We start from the raw sequence: 19,147 nt of genomic DNA, 5'->3' as shown, positions 1-19,147 counted from the left end.
AGAGAGACTTAACTATTCTCAGATAGTGACTAGCCAGCCCTTTATAAATGATGCCTCTCATCATTCATTAACTAGTGGGAAGGAGAGGAGGAATAGACAGTCGGGGGTAGAGAGAAGCAAGCCAAAACTTTACCCAACATAAAATGGTCTTAATTGACTGGTGAAGCAAATCTATACCTTCCTGTCAGCTGTTAGCCATGGGTGTTCACTGAGTGCTCACTCAGAGACAATAATCCAAAGGTTGGGAACCAACAGAGAATTGAGATAAAAACCATTCCTGAGTCATACAGGTCATCCTCAAATACAAAGTACTCCCCAGGGCTGGGGAGTTAACATAGCTACACAAAAGACTTCCATTTTTAAGACTATGAAGTCCCAGGTTCAGGCCCAGCACTGCCATAAGTCAAAGTTGACCAGTTCTCTGGTTTAAAAATAAATAAATGAATGGCAAACAAACAAAAAAACCAAAGTACATATCCAGTAATGTAGGAAACCTAAAGCAGATCTGTGAAAATCAACGCTAGGAATTCTGTACTTTAACTCTCAAGGTATGAGAGGAGTGAGATAAAGAGAACTCAAAAGACCTTCTGAGGCAGTGGTAAAAAGATCTTCCAGAACACAGAAAACTTCGGGCAGATTCATCTGTTTATCTATTTATTACCAGAGCATTGCTCAACTCTGGATTATGGTGGTATAAGGAGTTGAACCTGGGACCTTGGAAGCTCAGGCATGAGAATCTCTGATATATATATATATTCCCTTTTGTTGCCCTTTTGTTTTATTGTTGTAGTTATTGTTGTTATTGTTGTCTTCGTTGTCGGATAGGACAGAGAGAAATGGAGAGAGGAGGGGAAGACAGAGGGAGAGAGAAAGATAGATACGTGCAGACCTGCTTCACCGCTTGTGAAATGACTCCCCTGCAGGTGGGGGACTGGGGGGTTGAACCAGGATCCTTATGCCTGTCAGTCCTTATGCTTTGCCTCGGTCCTTGTGCTTTGCGCCATGTGCGCTTAACCCGCTGCACTACCGCCCTACTCCCAGGCATGAGAATCTCTTTACATAACCATTATGCTGTCTCCAGTGTTCAAGCCACAGCACCACATATGCCATAAATAAGCAGTACTCTGATGGCCCCACATAAAAGTAAGCCCTTAAAAAAATAATTAAAAAAAAAAATATATATATATATCAACCTGTCAATGCCCATGTTCAACAGGGAAGCCAGACCTTCCACCTGCTACATCCCATAATGACCTGGGGCCCATGCTCCCAAAGGGTTAAAAGAATAGGAAAGCTATCAGGGGAGGGGATGGGATATGGAGTTCCAATGGGCGGAATTGTACCTCTCTTATCCTATGGTCTTGTCAGTGTTTCCATGTTATAAATAAAAACTTAAAAAAAAAACCAACATAGTACTTTATATAGTAATATAAACAATAACTGATTTCTCATTAGAAATAATAGAAGACAAATCAGTTGAGTGATGCCATTAAGGTGCTGGAAGAAAAATATTTGTCAACCGAGAAATCTCTATAGTGAAATTATTTATCAGATGAGCAGGAGAGATAGCTCCCCAGGTATGGCACATTCCTTACCATGCACATAACATAGCATAGTTTCAATCACTACCTACCAGGGGAAGCTCCAGTCCTGTGGTGTCTTCTGTCTCTTGTTTCTCTATCTGACTGAACTATTCAGTACAAAAGCAATGAAATCACATAAACTTGAGATCCTAACTCCAAAGAAAAAGAAAACGATTACTCATCAGAAAGGAACTTGAAATAAAGATCTTTTTTTAGATAGCCAGTTAGCTAAGAGAGTTTGTCTCTTGCAAATCTAAACAAACAAAAAAAAATTCTGGTTAAGAGAAGTTATACCATGTAAACTCAGATCTGCAGAAATAATTTGAGATCAACAGAAAGGTATTATGTATAAAAGTAAAGGAATTTTTTTAAATTGTTCTGGAGTTCGGAGAGAGAACATAATAGCACCAAAAATCCCTGGCTCAGTCCCTAGCACCACCATAAGCCGGAGCAGAGCAGTGCTGATGTTTTATAAAAAAGGAAAGAAGAATGTCCTGCAGCAGACATTTTTGTTTTTGTACACAGGTCACTAGACCGTAAATTAAAAATGAAGATAGAACTTTTTTTTCTTTCTTGTACAGCTGATAAAGTGATATAAAATCATTTGAAAGTAGACATTAAAATACTATGAAGAAGTACAGTTTTGGGAGCTGGGCAGTAACGCAGCGGGTTAAGCGCACATGGCTCAAAGCGAAGGACCAGCATAAGGATCCCGTTCGAGCCCCCTGCTCCCCACCTACAGGGGAGTCACTTCACAGGTGGTGAAGCAGGTCTGCAGGTTTCTATCTTTCTCTCCCCCTCTTGTCTTCCTCTCCTCTCTCCATTTCTCTCTGTCCTATTCAACAACAATGACATCAAGAACAATAATAAGTACAGTAAAACAACAAGGGCAACAAAAGGGGATAAATGAATAGAAGTACAGTTTTAAAAGTCAGTGTAGGCGATAAAATAGAATATGAAAAAAATCCATGCCTACAATGACAAAAAAAAAAATGGCATTACCAAAATGTGAAATTAAATTTTTTTCGTAAGTTACGTTATACTATGTAAGAACAAATTACTGTGAAGGAATGGTCTTTTTTTTTTTTTTTTTTTAAGGATGGATTTTTAAAAAATAAATGTTAGACTAATAATCTAGTTATTTAGGAGAATAAAATTAGAGCCTTAATTCACACCTTGAGTCAAAATAAATTTTCAGTTGGCTTAGAGTTAAGCGTGAAAAACTCAAGGCAAAAATAGATGTATTTTAAATTTTCCATGTGGAAACCACCTTATGTAGGTCACTGACACACTGTTAAAATATAATACGCTGGTCAATGCAACCTGACTCATTCAAAAATTTTCTAGTTTTACTAATTAAAACTGTGTCCCCCATGTCTGGGAACTCCTGTAGTCTCAGTTTTAAAACTGTAAGTCTCAGACATTACAGGCTTGTTGGTCACTCTGATGTGAAGGCAAAATACATAAAACTATATAGGTGGCCATGTATATCAGTGACCTTTGCCAAGCATGTGGCCGAGTTCAGGAGTAAAACCACACTGGCAGAAGCTCTAGAGCTGTGTGTTTTATCTCTCTCTCAATGAAAAGGTGACCCAGGAGCAGCGAAGTCATGCATGAGCGAAGCCCCAGTTCTTGGGTGGAAAGATTCTTAAATTAAGTACAAGCTATTTCTCTAGGGAAACACCCTGATGAAAGCAAGAGGAAACCCTTAGGAGCAAGAAAAAAATACCTAGAACTACACAGAATTAAGATAAAAGCAGAACATAAACTTACTTAACTACCTCAAAACAAATTTAGCTGCTTTCAATTTGAAGCTTTCATTTGTATCACTTTTGAGGCTGTATTTTTAAGATAGATTCTTGGGACCCATTGCCAAAGTTTCTGTTTTAGTATGACTGGGTATGACCCGAAGATTTTTATTTCTAATAAATTTCTCAGTAGTACTTATGTTCCTATTCCTGGAATCAAACTTTGAGGACAGCTGTTCTGGAGATATCCATATTGTTGATGTTCTTAATAACTCACATTATTGTGAAAAATATGAGTTATTGGGAAAAGCAAAGAAATAAGTAATAGACTTTATCAAAATAATTACTTTGTTGAAGGGAGAAGCTTTTGAAATATAGAACATATATAGAAAACTACACATTTACTTCTTTGTTATAAATCTGACACTGTTATTTCCTGTAATGCTACTCATAGTTGATATCCACTGAAAATTATCATCATGGGATTTTAGAATCAAAATGACCCAGAAGACAATGGAAGATATCTCCTCCACAGTAGTAATGAGAAAAAGTGGCCCAAATTATCAGACTCAACTTTTAAAGAAGTTTTCCCCCTCACATTTTTGCCTGTCGTATTAAATAAAAATAAATATATTTTAATAAAAGAATCGGCACTAGTCTTCATTCACTCTTCCCCAAAATGGATAAATGTGACCACCAATTCATTCCACAAAGCCATTGTTATTCTGTAAAACCAGACAATAGGCAGGGTCAGGCAGTGGTGCATCCAGTTGAGTACACATTACCATGCACAAGGACCTGGTTCAAGCCCCTTATTCCCCACCTGCAAGGGGGAGGTGACTTCACAAGCAATGAAGTAGGATTCTGTTTCTCCCTATCTTCCCCATCCCTCTCAATTTCTCTCTAACCTATCTAGAGAGGGAGGGGGAGGGAGAGGGAGAGGGAGAGGGGGAGGGGGAGGGGGAGAGGGAGAGGGAGAGGGAGAGGGAACGTGCACTAGGGGCAGCAGATCTGAAGTGCGGGCACTGAGCCCCAGTGATAACCCTGGCAACAGTTAAAAAAGAGATAGCAGAAGAAAACTACAAACCAAAACCCTTTATTAAAATATAAAAATTCCTTAACAAAACACAAACTAATTACACCAACATAAATATATATTTCTCATAGCCAAATAGAATATATTCAAGGAATATGTGGTTCATTCAATATAGGATAATCAAGATAAGATATTGTATGAATAGATTAAAGGGCATAAACCCACGCAGTCATCTCAGTAGACATAGATAAAAAACATTTGTTAAAACCAATCCCTCTTCATCAAAACAGCACTGAACAAATTTGAAATTAAAGAGAATATTATGTACCTGGTAAATCAGCAGCTTTCTATCGTGCTGAAAAATTCTCTACTCTTGCCACTAGTTAGGAGTTTCTAGTCAAGGCAGGGAAAAAAGAAAGCTATCTTTACTCTCAAATACCACCATCTCAAACATAAAAAATCTTGGCAAGTGTAGCAACAATAATAGCAAGAATTTAAAGCTAATAAATTCAGTATAGGAGAATCTACAGGTATAAATCTGTAGGTATAAATAAATGAATTTGGTGAATTTGCAAAACAGTAATCATACAATAATCTCATTTCAGTTGACCATTATTACAACCTGATATTCCATGCACAATGTCTCAGAAAGACTAAGACTCTGGATAATAGATTTAATAAAATGAAACAAAATGTGGAATAGCCTTACAATGGAGTGTATTACTCAGCTACAATAAGGAGTTAACTACTAATTTGTGTTACAGGGGGTGAAACTTTGTGAATATACTAACTGAAAAGAAGCCAAGCACCAGAGGCTGCATATTATAATATTTCTCTTATTTTAAATGTATGCACTATACGAATTCATAGAACCCGAAAGCAGATTAGTTGTTGCCAGGACCTAAGGGGAGAAGGATTACTAGGTTTCTTTCTCAAATGATGATGTTTTGGGATTAGATCATGGTGACAGTTGCAAATTCTGTAAGTTACTTAAAAAGTAAATAAAAAATAAACTAATTTCCACACTAAGTGTGAATTTTATGGTATGTAAGCTGTATCTCCATTGTTTTTACAGTGTTAGTGTTTTTGAAATAGATAGTAACCTGAAATCTTAATAGAACTACTTTTCTCCAAGTATTTCTTCTTAAAAAAATCTTTTGGTAGTCGAGCAGTAGCACAGCAGGTTAAGTGCAGGTGATGCAAAGCGCAAGGACCCGGCGTAAGTATCCTAGTTTGAGCCCCTGGCTCCCCACCTGCAGGGGAGTCGCCTCACAGGCAGTGAAGGAGGTCTGCAGGTGTCTTTCTCTCTCCTTCTCTCCATTTCTCTCTGTCCTATCCAACAACGATGACATCAATAACAACAATAATAACTACAACAATTAAAAAAAAAAACAAGAGCAACAAAAGGGGGAAAAGATCTTTCATATAATACTCAGTGATATTCAGGAAACTTTATTTCAAATATTGTTTACAACTGTCTTCCTGAATATCGTTTGGCATCAAAGATTTTCTGTAGCAAAAAAAAAAAAATCTTTTTTAGCCAGAGTACTACTCAGGTATGAGTTGTGATAGTGTCAGAACTTGAGCCTAGGAACTTGGAAACAAATAAAAATAATAATTTCTCAAGGATATAGCATTAAAAATTGTAATCTTGGGAGTCGGGAGTCGGGCAGTAGCACAGCGCAAGGACTGCCATAAGGACCCCAGTTTGAGCCCCTGGCTCCCCACCTGCAAGGGAGTTGCTTCACAAGCGGTGAAACCAGTCTGCAGGTGTCTTACTTTCTCTCCCACTCTCTGTCTTCTCCTCCTCTCTCCATTTCTCTCAGTCCTATCCAACAATGATGACATCATCAATAAAAACAGTCACTATAACAGTAAAACAACAAGGGCAACAAAAGGGGAAAAAAATTTTTTATTTATTTTCAAGCAATGATCTATAAAAGTTCATCTTTTTTTTATTTCCTCTCATCTGTTCTAAGGTATAGAATATTGGTTTTTTATATTCAGAACAGAACTATACATTGTGTTCAGATGGGGATTTTGTAGTTTTTTTTTTATATATAACGAGATAATTATCTGATAATATAATAATTATATGATACTACATTTGTTTACATTAAGGTTTTTGAAGCTAGATTTTTTTCACTGGAGGAATGTGTGTATATTAACATGATACCCTTTTTCATTTATAGGTAAACAGTGTTGACCTTAGAACTGCCAGCCATGAACAAGCAGCAACTGCGTTGAAAAACGCTGGCCAAGCTGTCACAATTGTTGCACAGTATCGACCTGAAGGTAATGAAATTCTTGCTATCTGTGTTTATTGTTAATTTCAGTTTTAAGAAATTCTTCCTCTTAATAATGTTTAACTTTTCAAGCTGACTGGCTTTTATCTTTTGACCTGATAATTTAATCTTTTATTTGCTTGGTCTGAACTTAATACACTATCCAGATCTAAAGTGTTTTTATAGAATGTAATGTGCTGTATCTGCTAACTTCTTGAAGTATTTTACCACTATATGAATTTATTTTCAAGTGTTTGTTTTTTTAAATCTGCCCTCTATCTAAACATGAACATCTTTGAACATCTTTTTTACTATCTCAATGATCTAAAAGGGTAATACACACCAGTAGCAAATTTAGTAATAGTACCCCCTGGAATTAGATTATCATTTTTTCCTAACTTTTTAAGTAGGTTGTATTTGTTTATAGCAAGGTTTAAGATGTTTCTAATAGCTTTTAAATCTACATGAAATAAAAAGTATTTAAGTTTAAAGTATAATGTGTTTTCTAGATACTGAAGTATCATGGATATGACCTTACTAAGTTCCTAGGGGAAGAAAGTGGTAATGGAAAACTTGAGATCATGTTACATTAAAAATATGTGAGACTCTAGTGTACAGAAATATAACCACTTCTTCAAAAGCCTCAGTGGAATTTTGAAGGTTTGAACACCCAAAAGAATACATTGCATACTGGTTAATGTTCATAAACAAGAGAGAGAAAAAAAGAACAATGTGACCAAAGAAGCCACAAGAAACATTTCTACAGTTAATCAACTTTTACATTTATTATTCTTTTCTTGAAGTGGAATTTGTTTTAGTAACAAAATGTAATGTTTTTAGCTGATCTAAGTAACAAGTGGGCATTGCTTGCTGTTTCATAACCTGTTCAGTCTTCTAAATCTTGGTCTTTTAAGTTATGTAACTGAATAAGGATAAACTCATTCACATAAAGGCTAAGTTCCAAATAAAATAACCAAATGAATTGGAGCAGATATGTTTTGTCTTCTAAACAACAAATTATATATCCTATACATATACTATGTGGCAGTGAAGCTAGGATGATTGGTTGCTTAATATTATAGAAAGCCCTTCATGTATGTTTATAATGAATACAGACTCCTTAGTCGCGCTTAAGAGTAGGTCAACATCTGTTCCTTGACCTTAGCAAGAAGACATACAAAAACAAACAATAGGGAAAATACAATACACACTTATACGACTCCATCTCTCACTAAACTACGTTAAGAAGACAAATATAGGGAGTCGGGTGGTAGCACAGCGGGTTAAGCACAGGTGGCACGAAGCGCAAGGACCAGTGTAAGAATCTGGATTCAAGCCCCCGGCTCCCCACCTGCAGGGGAGTCATTTCACAAGTGGTGAAGTAGGTCTGCAAGTGTCTATCTTTCTCTCCCCCTCTGTCTTCCCCTCCTCTCTCCATTTCTCTCTGTCCTATCCAACAATGATGACATCAGTAACAACAACAATAATAACTACAACAAGAAAACAACAAGGGCAATGAATAGGGATAAATAAAAGAAGATGACAAATATAATACTGGAGTGTGAGGGGGAATAACTGCTTAAGCTTGAGATGTCATAGAAGCCATCTTGAAAAGAAGGGAAGACTAAAAACATGGAATTTTGAGCTTGTCCTTGGTGACAGACTTAGAATATGACAGAAAATTCCACTCCCTGAAGGTGTTCTAAGGTTCCTTGTTTATGGCAAGCCTCGAGGGAACTAGAGTGAGCTTATTGAAGCAGAAGCAACCTTCAATGTGATTTGGTTTAATGAAGTTCTAAGAGGACCCATATTTGGGTAAGGTAATTTCAATGATATCTAATGATGTCAATCTTTCAGTTTTAAAGGCTATAAAAATAGCCTATACCGTGCTCTACTGCCTCTAATCTTTCTGGTCTAGCCAAATAGCAGGTCCAGAAAATTCTAATTCACTCAGAAATAAACAATTTAAAAGGAATTAATATGACATTCATAGAAAAAGATATTAGTTAAACGAGATGAAAATAAACAGCAGAGCTTGACAATAAAGGTTAGTCTCAAATACACACATGGCACATTGACACAAGCAAGATGAATTTGACCTTAATTTTTGAACAACTTGTTTACTCATTTTTTTTTTAAAGAAGATCATGAACGGAAGATGCAAAAACTATGTGAAAAGATTCCATAAGTATTAGAATGTATTGATTTTGAAATAGTATAACCCAAGAAAGGGGAACAGCACTGCTTCACCAATGTAAGGGCCCCCCACACACACAGGTGGGGGCTTAGGGCTTGAACCCAGGACCTTGTACTTAACCAGGTGTACCACTGCCTGGTCTTCTTGATTGATACTTTTATACTAGTTACATTCAAGTTTTTATCTTGATGGGACCTCGCCTACCAAGGAGAATTTGCATTGTAATTTTTCAGAGTACTACTATTTAGTAGATACTTTCTGTGTTTAAGGGTCTTATATATATATCTTCGTTCATCTGAACACAAGATTTATATGGTCTGTTTGATTTCTTCAGCTGTGTTTCTTCCTGGCATTTGAAATTGAACTTGTCTGAAATAATTCTTTTTTACTGTGTAAATGATACTTAAGGAAGAAGTCTAAGGATAATATTTGACCTCTCTCTGACTTCTCAATCCTCAATCTCTATGTCATGGCCACTACTCTGACCAAAGGGCAATATTATCAGCATAGCTTACTTGAATTAACTTTTTGTACATGTATGGTGCTAGGACCTCAGACATGTGTAATTACATTGTTACTGGTCCACTTTTTTAAATTCTTTTCAGATAGAGCATATAACTTTTTTAGTATTAGTTATGTATTATTAACAAATATCTTTCTTCATTATATATAAAATCTGTCTCAATGTCAGGCAGTGGAGCACCCACTAGAGCACATATAACCATTTATAATACATGAAGACCCAAATTTTTTTGTTTGTTTTATTTTTGTTTGGTTTATTCCATTTGAGTTGTAAGATTATAGGGTATAGTCCACACCACATCCACCATCAAAATTCTGTGTCCCCACTCTCCCACCTCCCAAAGATAGTCATCATAATACTCACAAAGTCTTAGACACCGTGTGTTTACGTTTTGTTTGTTTGTGTTGTTGTTTGCAAGTTCCTGCTCATCAGTTCTCTAGATTCTGTATATGAGTGAAACCATCTAGTATTTGTCTTTAATCTCCTTATTTCAGTAAGCATAATCCAGTTCCATCCATTTTGTCCCAAAGGACAATATGTTTTTTTGATTGCAGAGTAGTATTCCATGGAGTATATATCCCATAATTTCTCTAGCCAGTCATCTGTTGATGGACATTTAGGCTGCTGCTATCTTTGGCTATTATGAATAATGAACATAGGGTGCATATGTCCCTTTAAATTAGTGTTTGCATAGGACCCATATTTAAACCACTGGTCCCTACCTGCTGGAGAGATACTTCATGATACTTCAAACAATAATATAGCAAGGATTGGTGAGTGTTCAAAGTATGTAAAACATGCTTTAAATTTTTCACTCAATCTTTTCTGCCATTCTTCATCCAGGATGTCATTCCATCTAAATCCTCTTCATTTTTTAGGAGTGAACATAGGATGCATATAAATTCCCTTGGAATTCCATAGTGTTTGCATAGGACCCAAGTTCAAGTAACTGGAACCCACCTGCTGGAGGGATATTTCATGAGCAATACTGCAGGTGTCTCTCACTCTTCTCTCCCTTTCTCTTTTTCAAAAAGAAAGGGGGGGAAAAAGGCATCTGGCAGAAGTGGAATTGACACCAAGCCCCAAAGATAACCCCAGTGACAATAAAGAGAAAAAATGTAGATAGTCCTTATCATCACTGTATAATCCCTGTGTGATCAGAAGTAGAAATTGAAGCAGATTTTCTCTGTTACTGATTTGACTATTTTAAGACGTAGAAAAGCAGTCAGCTGACATGGAGTACTGCTATGTTTTGTTTTGTTTTTAGCTTGTAAAATTTGAACTTTTATAATTTCTACAAAATATTTAAAGGGGATCTTATTTCCTGCCTCAGTTTTGCTCAAGTCAAGCAGCAATTAATTTTTATATATATTTTACTACTAATCATGTGGTGGAACTATAGTTAGAAATAAAAAATGTTACTGGAATTAATATGCTAATTTTCTACTCCATATCCAGAAATTACAAAATTGTAACAAGTAGTTCCTGGTCAGATAGTTCAAGAATCTCTTAGGGGGGTGGGAGAATTATTATATTAGTGCATGCCAGATATAGTACTGATGATGTTAAAATCATTGACTCTTTTAATTTCCATAAAGCCCATGGGAGTAAAACTAAGGTCTCCAGAGTTTAAGTAACTTTGAGCCAGAATGTGGAGACAATTTAGATGTCCCCTACAAATGAATGGCTAAAGAACATATGCATACACACAATGGAATACTACTTAGCTGTAAGAAATGATGAAGTTTTTCCCTTTGGCTACAACTTGGATGGAACTTGATGGAAAGCTGAAAGATTGAATACCAGATGATCTCACTCATAGGCGGGACTTAAGAAAAAAAACACAGGATAAAACGTTATTAACTATGGTAATTGTGGCAGATTAAAGCCCTATAAAGGGAAGGATCAAGAACTAAGAAAGAAGTAGGGTAGATCCAGTGTCCCCTCCTGGAGGAAAATGGCAAGTTGATAGCGGGGCCATAAGAAACTGTGCACCTGTGACAGCAACCATTATGTGGGTCAACATTTACCCCAAAAAAGTGATTAAAAAATTAATAGGAATTCATGTCCTTTTATTTTATTTTTATATTTTATATTTATTTCCCTTTTTGTTGCCCTTGTTTTATCGTTGTTGTGGTTATTATTATTGTTGTTATTGATGTTGTTGCTGGATAGGACAGAGAGAAATGGAGAGAGGAGGGGAAGACAGAGGAGGGGAGAGAAAGATAGACACCTGCAGACCTGCTTCATCCCCCTGTAGGGGCCTCAAACCTGGATCCTTATGCTGCTCCTCAAGTTTTGCGCCACGTGTGCTTAACTCGCTACACTACTGCCCTACCCCTAGTCCATTTAGTGTGCAAAGCACAAGGACAGCATTAAGGATCCCGGTTTGAGCCCCCAACTCCCCACCTGCAGGGGAGTCACTTCACAAGCGGTGAAGCAGACCTGCAGGTGTCTTATTTTTCTCTCCCCCAATCTGTTCCCCTCCTCTCTCCATTTCTCTCTGTCCTACCCAACAACGACGACGACATCAATAATAACTACAACAATAAAACAGCAAGGACAACAAAAGGGAATAAATAAATAGAAAAATAAAATGTCATTTCCATCAGAATTTCACCAGCAGTAGTTTATAAGAAATACATAAACAATGAATTAAGGTGGTGCTGTTTATGTAAATTGTCCTGAGGAAAGAGAACAAATTTCAGATACCTAAAAAGGTGGGAAAAGTAATGGCATAAAGACTAGTGTTAGAGGCCTGGGGAGGAAGCATAATGCTTATACAAGTGACCTTCATGCCTAAGGCTCTGAGTCTGAGGCCCCAGGTTCAATCTCTAGTACCACCATAAGCCAGAGGCTAAGCAGTGCTCTGGTGCCTTTCTCTCCCTCTCCCTCTCCCTCTCCCTCTCCCTCTCCCTCTCCCTCTCCCTCTCCCTCTCCCTCTCCCTCTCCCTCTCCCTCTCCCTCTCCCCTCTGTCTCTCCCTCTCCCTCTCCTTCTCCCCTCTGTCTCTGTGTGTGTGTGTGCGCGCGCGCGTGCACGTGTGTATAGCATTTTATCTTTATCTCTCTCATTAAAATTAACAAAATAATTGGGCCAGGTGCTAATGCACCTGGTTAAGTGCACTTATTAACAGTGCACAAGGACCCAGGTTCAAGCCTCTGGTCCCTACCTACAGAGGGAAAGCTTCACGAGTAGTGAAGCAGGGCTGCAGGCGTCTGTGCCTCTTTCCTCCTCTACCCCCTTTCGACTCTCAATTTATTTATATATATATATATATATATATATATATATATATATATATATATCCAATAAATAAATATTTTTTAAAAGCCTGGTGTGAGGCCAGGTGATCGCACACCTGGTTGAGCACACATGTTACAGTGCATAAGGATCCAAGTTCAAGCCCCTGATCCCCCACCTATAGGAGGAAAGCTTCACAAGCAGTGAAGCAGTGCTGCAACTGTGAGGAGATGCTTAATGGTTATACTAAAAGACTTATGTCTGAGGCTCCAAGGACCCAGGTTCAATTCTGGGTACCTATATGCTAGAGCTGAACAGTTCTCTGGTGAAAAAATAAATTAATAAAAATGAAGAGAAGCAGTATGTTTGTTTGTATATATGTACACACATATGTATACAATTGCATATAAATGATATGAAGGAAGTGTATAGAGATGCATTTGCATGTACATGTGTGCGTACATACATTTTTTTCCAATTCACATGCACTCCACTGAGTGTGCCACAGTCTGATCCCTTATCCCATAACTTTTTTTTTTATTAGTGGTTTTGTAATGATTATCGGGTTGGTTTTTTTCTTTTTTTTTTTTTTTTTGATAGACCCAGAGAGAAATTGAGAGAGGAGGTGGAGGTAGAGAGGGAAACAGACAGAAACACCGGCAGCCTTGCTTCACCACTTGTGAAACTTTTCTCCTGCAGGTGAGGACCAGGAGCTTAGACCTGGGTCCTTGCACACTGTAATGTTTGTGCTTAACCAGGTGCACCACCACCTGGACCCTCCCATAACATCTTTTTTTAAATACTTTTATTATCTCTGTTGGATAGAGACAGCCAGAAATCAAGAGGAAAGGGGGTGGTAAAGAGGGAGACACCTGTCCCCTCTCCCATAGTGTCTTTATTCCAGTCATCCATCAGTGGGCATTTTAAGTTGCTTCCATTCCTTAGCTATTGTGAATAATGCAGCACTGAACATAAAGGTGCATTTGGCCCTTCAAATCAATGTTTGGATGTCATTTTCTACATGACTAGGAATGGTATTGCTGAGTCATAAACTGTTCCCATTTTTATTTAAGGATTTTCATATCATTTTCCATAGGAACTGCACCAGTGTAACTGAGTTCCTTCCTTTCCACATCCTCACCAACACTTCTCAGGTCCTATTTTATTGATGTGAGCCAACAATAAGCACATTGGGCAAGGTCTTATACAGATTATTCATGAAGTTCTAACACACATTTAATCAATTGTAAGACAGTTTGCATATTTAATACTTATATCTTCAAATAACTTTTTAAAGAATATGAAATGTAAGTTTATTTCTCTTCTATCAGAATACAGTCGTTTTGAAGCCAAAATACATGACTTACGGGAGCAGATGATGAATAGTAGCATTAGTTCCGGATCAGGTTCTCTTCGAACTAGCCAGAAACGATCCCTCTATGTCAGGTAATATTTTTTTTCTAATTTTGGCAATCTTATTTATGCTTGTTATTTCATTCAGACTTTCTACTGTCACTTAGTTCACTATAGAAAAAATATGTGGAAACCAAGAAAATCCTGCAAGTTTGCTTTTCAAGAATTAAAATAATAATATAACTTTACTTGAGAAAATTAACCCTTTGGATAACAATGATATGATTAAAATAGAATAACTATTGGGTTGGAAATTTTTAAGTTGATATTTTATTGGATAACAAAATTCTAGCTTAATATCATCCAGCATTTTCCTGTATCCTTTTAGAGTAATACATTTTTTAATAATATTTAATTACCTTGGCATTTTTCACATTAGCAAAGACAGCATATGTAGTGGTTTAAAATATGAACAGCAGGGGGCTGGGCAGTAGGGCAGCGCAAACCACAAGGAACTGCACGAGAATCCCAGTTCGAGTCCCCGGCTCCCCGCCTGCAAGAGGTCGCTTCGCAAGCAGTGAAGCAAGTCTGCAGGTGTCTGTCTTTCTCTCCCCCTCTCTGTTTTCCTTTCCTCTCTCAATTTCTCGCTGTCCTATCCAACAACAACAACTATAACAACAACAAGGGCAACAAAAAAATGGGGGAAATGGCCTCCAGGAGCAGTGTATTTGTAGTGCCGGCACCAAGCCCCAGGGATAACCCTGGAGGCAATATATATATATATATATATATATATATATATATATATATATATATATAATCAGTAGTAAATACAGATGCAGTATTGGGGGGAGGCTTCACAAGCAGTAAAAACAATGCTGCTGGTTTCTATATCACCCTCTTTCTCTCTTCCTTCTCAATTTCTTTCTGTTTTTATCCAAAAGAAGCAGTAATATTAAGATAAATAAATAGTAGATAGTAATAAATATAACAGATTCACTCTGCTAATTCTTTTTTGTCTTGTTATGTTGTCTGTAGTTTAAAATTAAATTTATGTTTATTTGCCTACTCTGTAGATTGTTCATTTATCTGTTCAAACTGCATATACTTGCAGAATCCTATGTTTATTTAATATTGGTAATATAAAAATAATCATGAATTCCTTTTTTATACATAGAGCTCTTTTTGACTATGACAAGACTAAAGACAGTGGCCTTCCAAGTCAGGGACTGAACTTCAAATTTGGAGATATACTTCATGTTATTAATGCTTCTGATGATGAGTGGTGGCAAGCCAGGCAGGTTACACCAGATGGTGAGAGTGATGAAGTTGGTGTGATTCCCAGTAAACGCAGGTAAATATTACACTGTTACAGTCTTCCCATGAAAGTTGGGCAACATAAATAACTACTATTCATGTAAATTTTCTCACTAAGATGGTGGATTCAGGGATGTCTTTCCATATTATACTTAATCATTTAATTTTATTCACCGTATTTTGTAGCCAATGATATAACTAGAGAATATGATACCCTGAACAGAAATCTCTGAAGTTCCTATAGTTGATTATCGCAAAACAAGCACATTTTGTCATTGTGTAACTTATCTTTATCAGTGAAATGAGGCTAAAAAGTCTGGTAGTTTTCCCATATAGATAGTATTAAAAGATAGATTTACAGAGTTTTTTATTTCTTGAATTGCCTCTTAAAATAGACACTGATTTTAAAGTAGAAGTGTTAATAAATGCAAAATGTTTAGAACTAATTTGGCAATTTGCTTCCCATTTTTTGTTTGCTTGCTTAGAAATATGTTCTCTTTTCCTCTATGCTCTTTCCTCTTTGCTTTATAAATGTTTATTTTAATGATTTATTGGTGTATACTTACCATCTAGTGGCAGAAATGGTTAAGTGCAGATTGTCTTTGAAAAAAATAATTCCAACGAAGACAGCCACCTTTAATGTCTATGAAATGCTGTTGAATTTATGCTTACTTTGTTGATTTACTGTAATTTGTGTGTGCCAAACCACCTATCAGTATATACATTTGTATACCAGTTTGTAGATGTTAAAGAACAAGAAATTTCTGTTATCGTTTTAGTAATTTTTAGTATTTTATTAATTATTTGTTAGAGATAGAAAAGTCATATGGAGGAAGGAGAGACACACCTGCAGTACTGCTTCATGAATCTTCTCTCCTACAGGCAGAGACTGGGGCCTTGGACCCATATCTCCGCACATTTTAACATGTGCACCACCATCTGGTTGTGTTGTTTTGTGTTGTGTTGTATTGTGTTGTGTTGTTTTACCAGAGCACTGTTCAGCTCTGACTTATAGTGGTAACGGGTTAAACGCACTCGCAAAGCTCAAGGACCGGCAGAAGGATCCCGGTTCAAGCCTCTGGCTCCCCACCTGCAAGGGGGTTGCTTCACGGGCGGTGAAGTAGGTCTGCAGGTGTCTGTCTTTCTCTCCCCCTTTCTGTCTTCCCCTCCTCTCTCCACTTCTCTCTGGCCTATCCAACAACAATGACATCAATAACCACAACAATGTTAAACAACAAGGACAACAAAAAGGGAAAATAAATAAATAAATAAATAATTTTTTAAATTGTAACCTCATGTCTTGCAAAGGTTTTTTTTTTTTTTTTGGATAGAGACAGAGAGAAATTGAGAGAGAAAGGGGAGATAGAGAGGAAGAGAGGCAGAGAGACACCTGCAGACCTGCTTCACCGCCTGTGAAGTGACTCCCCTTTAGGTGGGGAGCCAGGGGCTCAAACCGGGATCCTAACCGGTTCTTGCTCTTTGCGCCACGTGTGCTTAACCCACTGCGCTACCATCCGACTCCCCAGCAAAGGTTTTATAAATGACTATAACAAATAAGAAATAGGCCTGCCACTGGTAGAAACTTTTTTTTATTTTACATAAACTTTTATAGGATTGGCTTTTAAAGTCAAAAGTAATGTAAACTGTGTCTTCTACAAATCCTCAAATCCTTGATTAACATGATAGTCTAATTTTTCTCACACACACACCATATAAAACCAAAGCGATTATGCCATTTCATACTTCCCGTGTATTCAAATTTTGTTTCTCTTTTTAAAGAGCTCTTTGTGGGAGTCAGGCTGTAGCACAGCGGGTTAAGCGCAGGTGGCGCAAAGCACAAGGACTGGCATAAGGATCCCGGTTCGAACCCTGGCTCCCCACCTGCAGGGGAGTCGCTTCACAGGCAGTGAAGCAGGTCTGCAGGTGTCTATCTTTCTCTCCTCCTCTCTGTCTTCCCCTCCTCTCTCCATTTCTCTCTGTCCTATCCAACAACGACAACAACAATAATAACTACAACAATAAAACAACAAGGGCAACAAAAGGGAATAAATAAATAAAATAAATATTAAAAAAAAAAAAGAGCTCTTTGTTAGGCCTCTTCTGATAACAGCACAAGGGATCATTGTCCCTACAATTTTTAGCTCTCTTTCAGGAACAGTTTTTACAAATAAACACAAGCCAATCAGCTATTTACTACAAAAGCTAATGATTAGAAAGCAAAGCTGTTTTGAGTTGTTAATGTTCTCAACAAATGCTTATGTGAAACTATGAATTAATCATGTTATTGCCCCTCAGAATTGCCCCTGAATAGTAAAAATGAAAAAAGAAATGTTTAAATCCATGACTATTAAAATTCTGCTATACATGCCGTAGTAAAATTATGTACATTTATTCATAGGCTGTTTGGGTGGATTTTTCTGGTATATATTGGGTTGTCAAAATAGTCATGACACAGTTTTACATCGAAAAAAACATCATGACTTCCCTGACAACCCAATATTGACATAATTGGTATATTGAAGTTGTGGATTTTAAGAGTTAATATGAAATTTTGCCAGACACTTAATTAGTATTGTAATCTACATGAAACATTTGTTTTACTGCTATAGATTTTGCTTGCTTGCTTGCTTACTTCGAATAGATAAGAGTTCAACAAGATTCAAAATTCAGAATATGTAAAATTTTAATAGCCTTCCCCTTTACCCTGTTCCCCAGGTACTCATTTCACCTTCATAAGAATAAATAAAGCTACCTGTTCTTCAGCTTTGGTGGTGGATGCTACAAGTATTACTCTTAATTTTTTTTTTTATTAGTGACTTAATAATGATCGGCAAGATTGTGGGATAAGGGGTACAGTTCCACCACCAGAGTTCCATAGCCCATCCATATCTTTATTTATTGGATAGAGACAGCAAGAAATCAAAAGAAGAGAGGGAGATAGAGAGATACCTGCAGTCCTGCTACCACCTGTGAAGCTCCCCCCCCCCCCCAGTGGATCAGGGGCTCGAACCTTGGGTCCTTGTGCATTGTAACAAGTGCACTCAACCAAGTGTGCCACTACCCAGGCCTTTTAATTTGCATTCTGTAATAAGTAAAAGAATAGTGCCTATATCCTCATTCGCTTTTACCAGTGGTTAGCATTTTCTCACATTTACTTTTTTTCTTACATTTACTTTTTTCTTTTGCTTAATTTTTAGCATATGTGCTCCATGTTGAATTAATATGTAAACAAGGACAAAACAAACCAGTTGGAAAATCACTAGACTTATGAAGAGTACCTCATAATTTTTTTGTTATTAGGGTATATGATTAGGGTATGTACATACCATGTTTAGATATGTCACAAGGAGTTTTGTTTCATAATAAAATGAATCCTGTTTCATTTTTCAGAAATTAAATAGTCGAGTTAGGCATACTAGTCTAGATGACTTCTGAAGATTTCAAAATATAAAAATGCCCAAAATAAAAGTATCAGTCATCTCTAACAATTTTTAATTAGATTCTCAGATGTATTTTACATTCTTAAAAAAATGATCCCTTTTATTTGACAGGGTTGAGAAGAAAGAACGAGCCCGATTAAAAACAGTGAAATTCAATTCTAAAACAAGAGACAAAGGGGTGAGTACATGAAATCTCTTACTTCTCTAGAAATTAATAATTAAGAATAATAAGCTTTTCATGATTCTTGTTGGAACACATTATTAAAATTAGGGTTTTGCTACAAAAAGTACTATTCTTGCTATGTTGTTTTATCATAGTTATTAACAGTGAAAAATTGATTATTTTGCTGATCTTTCCAAATTATTAATGATCTTTTTGATATATCCTTAACATGCCTTTGGTCAAGGATTATGTTTAGAAAT

The 19,147-nt window shown here is 36.8% G+C and overlaps 1 protein-coding gene across 16 annotated transcripts in view; it reads left to right on the top strand.

Moving 5' to 3' along the window:
* The window catches only part of DLG1 (discs large MAGUK scaffold protein 1), a 178,745-nt gene that overhangs the window by 124,778 nt on the left and 34,820 nt on the right, over positions 1-19,147 (top strand). For all 16 annotated transcript variants that reach the window (XM_060198474.1, XM_007517426.3, XM_060198473.1 and 13 more), the window contains 4 exons: positions 6,560-6,662; positions 13,946-14,060; positions 15,145-15,321; positions 18,836-18,902. In XM_060198474.1, coding sequence (XP_060054457.1) covers positions 6,560-6,662; positions 13,946-14,060; positions 15,145-15,321; positions 18,836-18,902 — 462 coding nt within the window. The remainder of the gene's footprint in view (positions 1-6,559; positions 6,663-13,945; positions 14,061-15,144; positions 15,322-18,835; positions 18,903-19,147) is intronic.

The sequence above is a fragment of the Erinaceus europaeus genome, chromosome 9, assembly GCF_950295315.1.
Source record: "Erinaceus europaeus chromosome 9, mEriEur2.1, whole genome shotgun sequence".
Classification (NCBI taxonomy): domain Eukaryota; kingdom Metazoa; phylum Chordata; class Mammalia; order Eulipotyphla; family Erinaceidae; genus Erinaceus; species Erinaceus europaeus.
The sequence above is the reverse complement of the archived record's forward strand: the minus strand, read 5'-3'. Positions and strand labels throughout refer to the sequence as shown.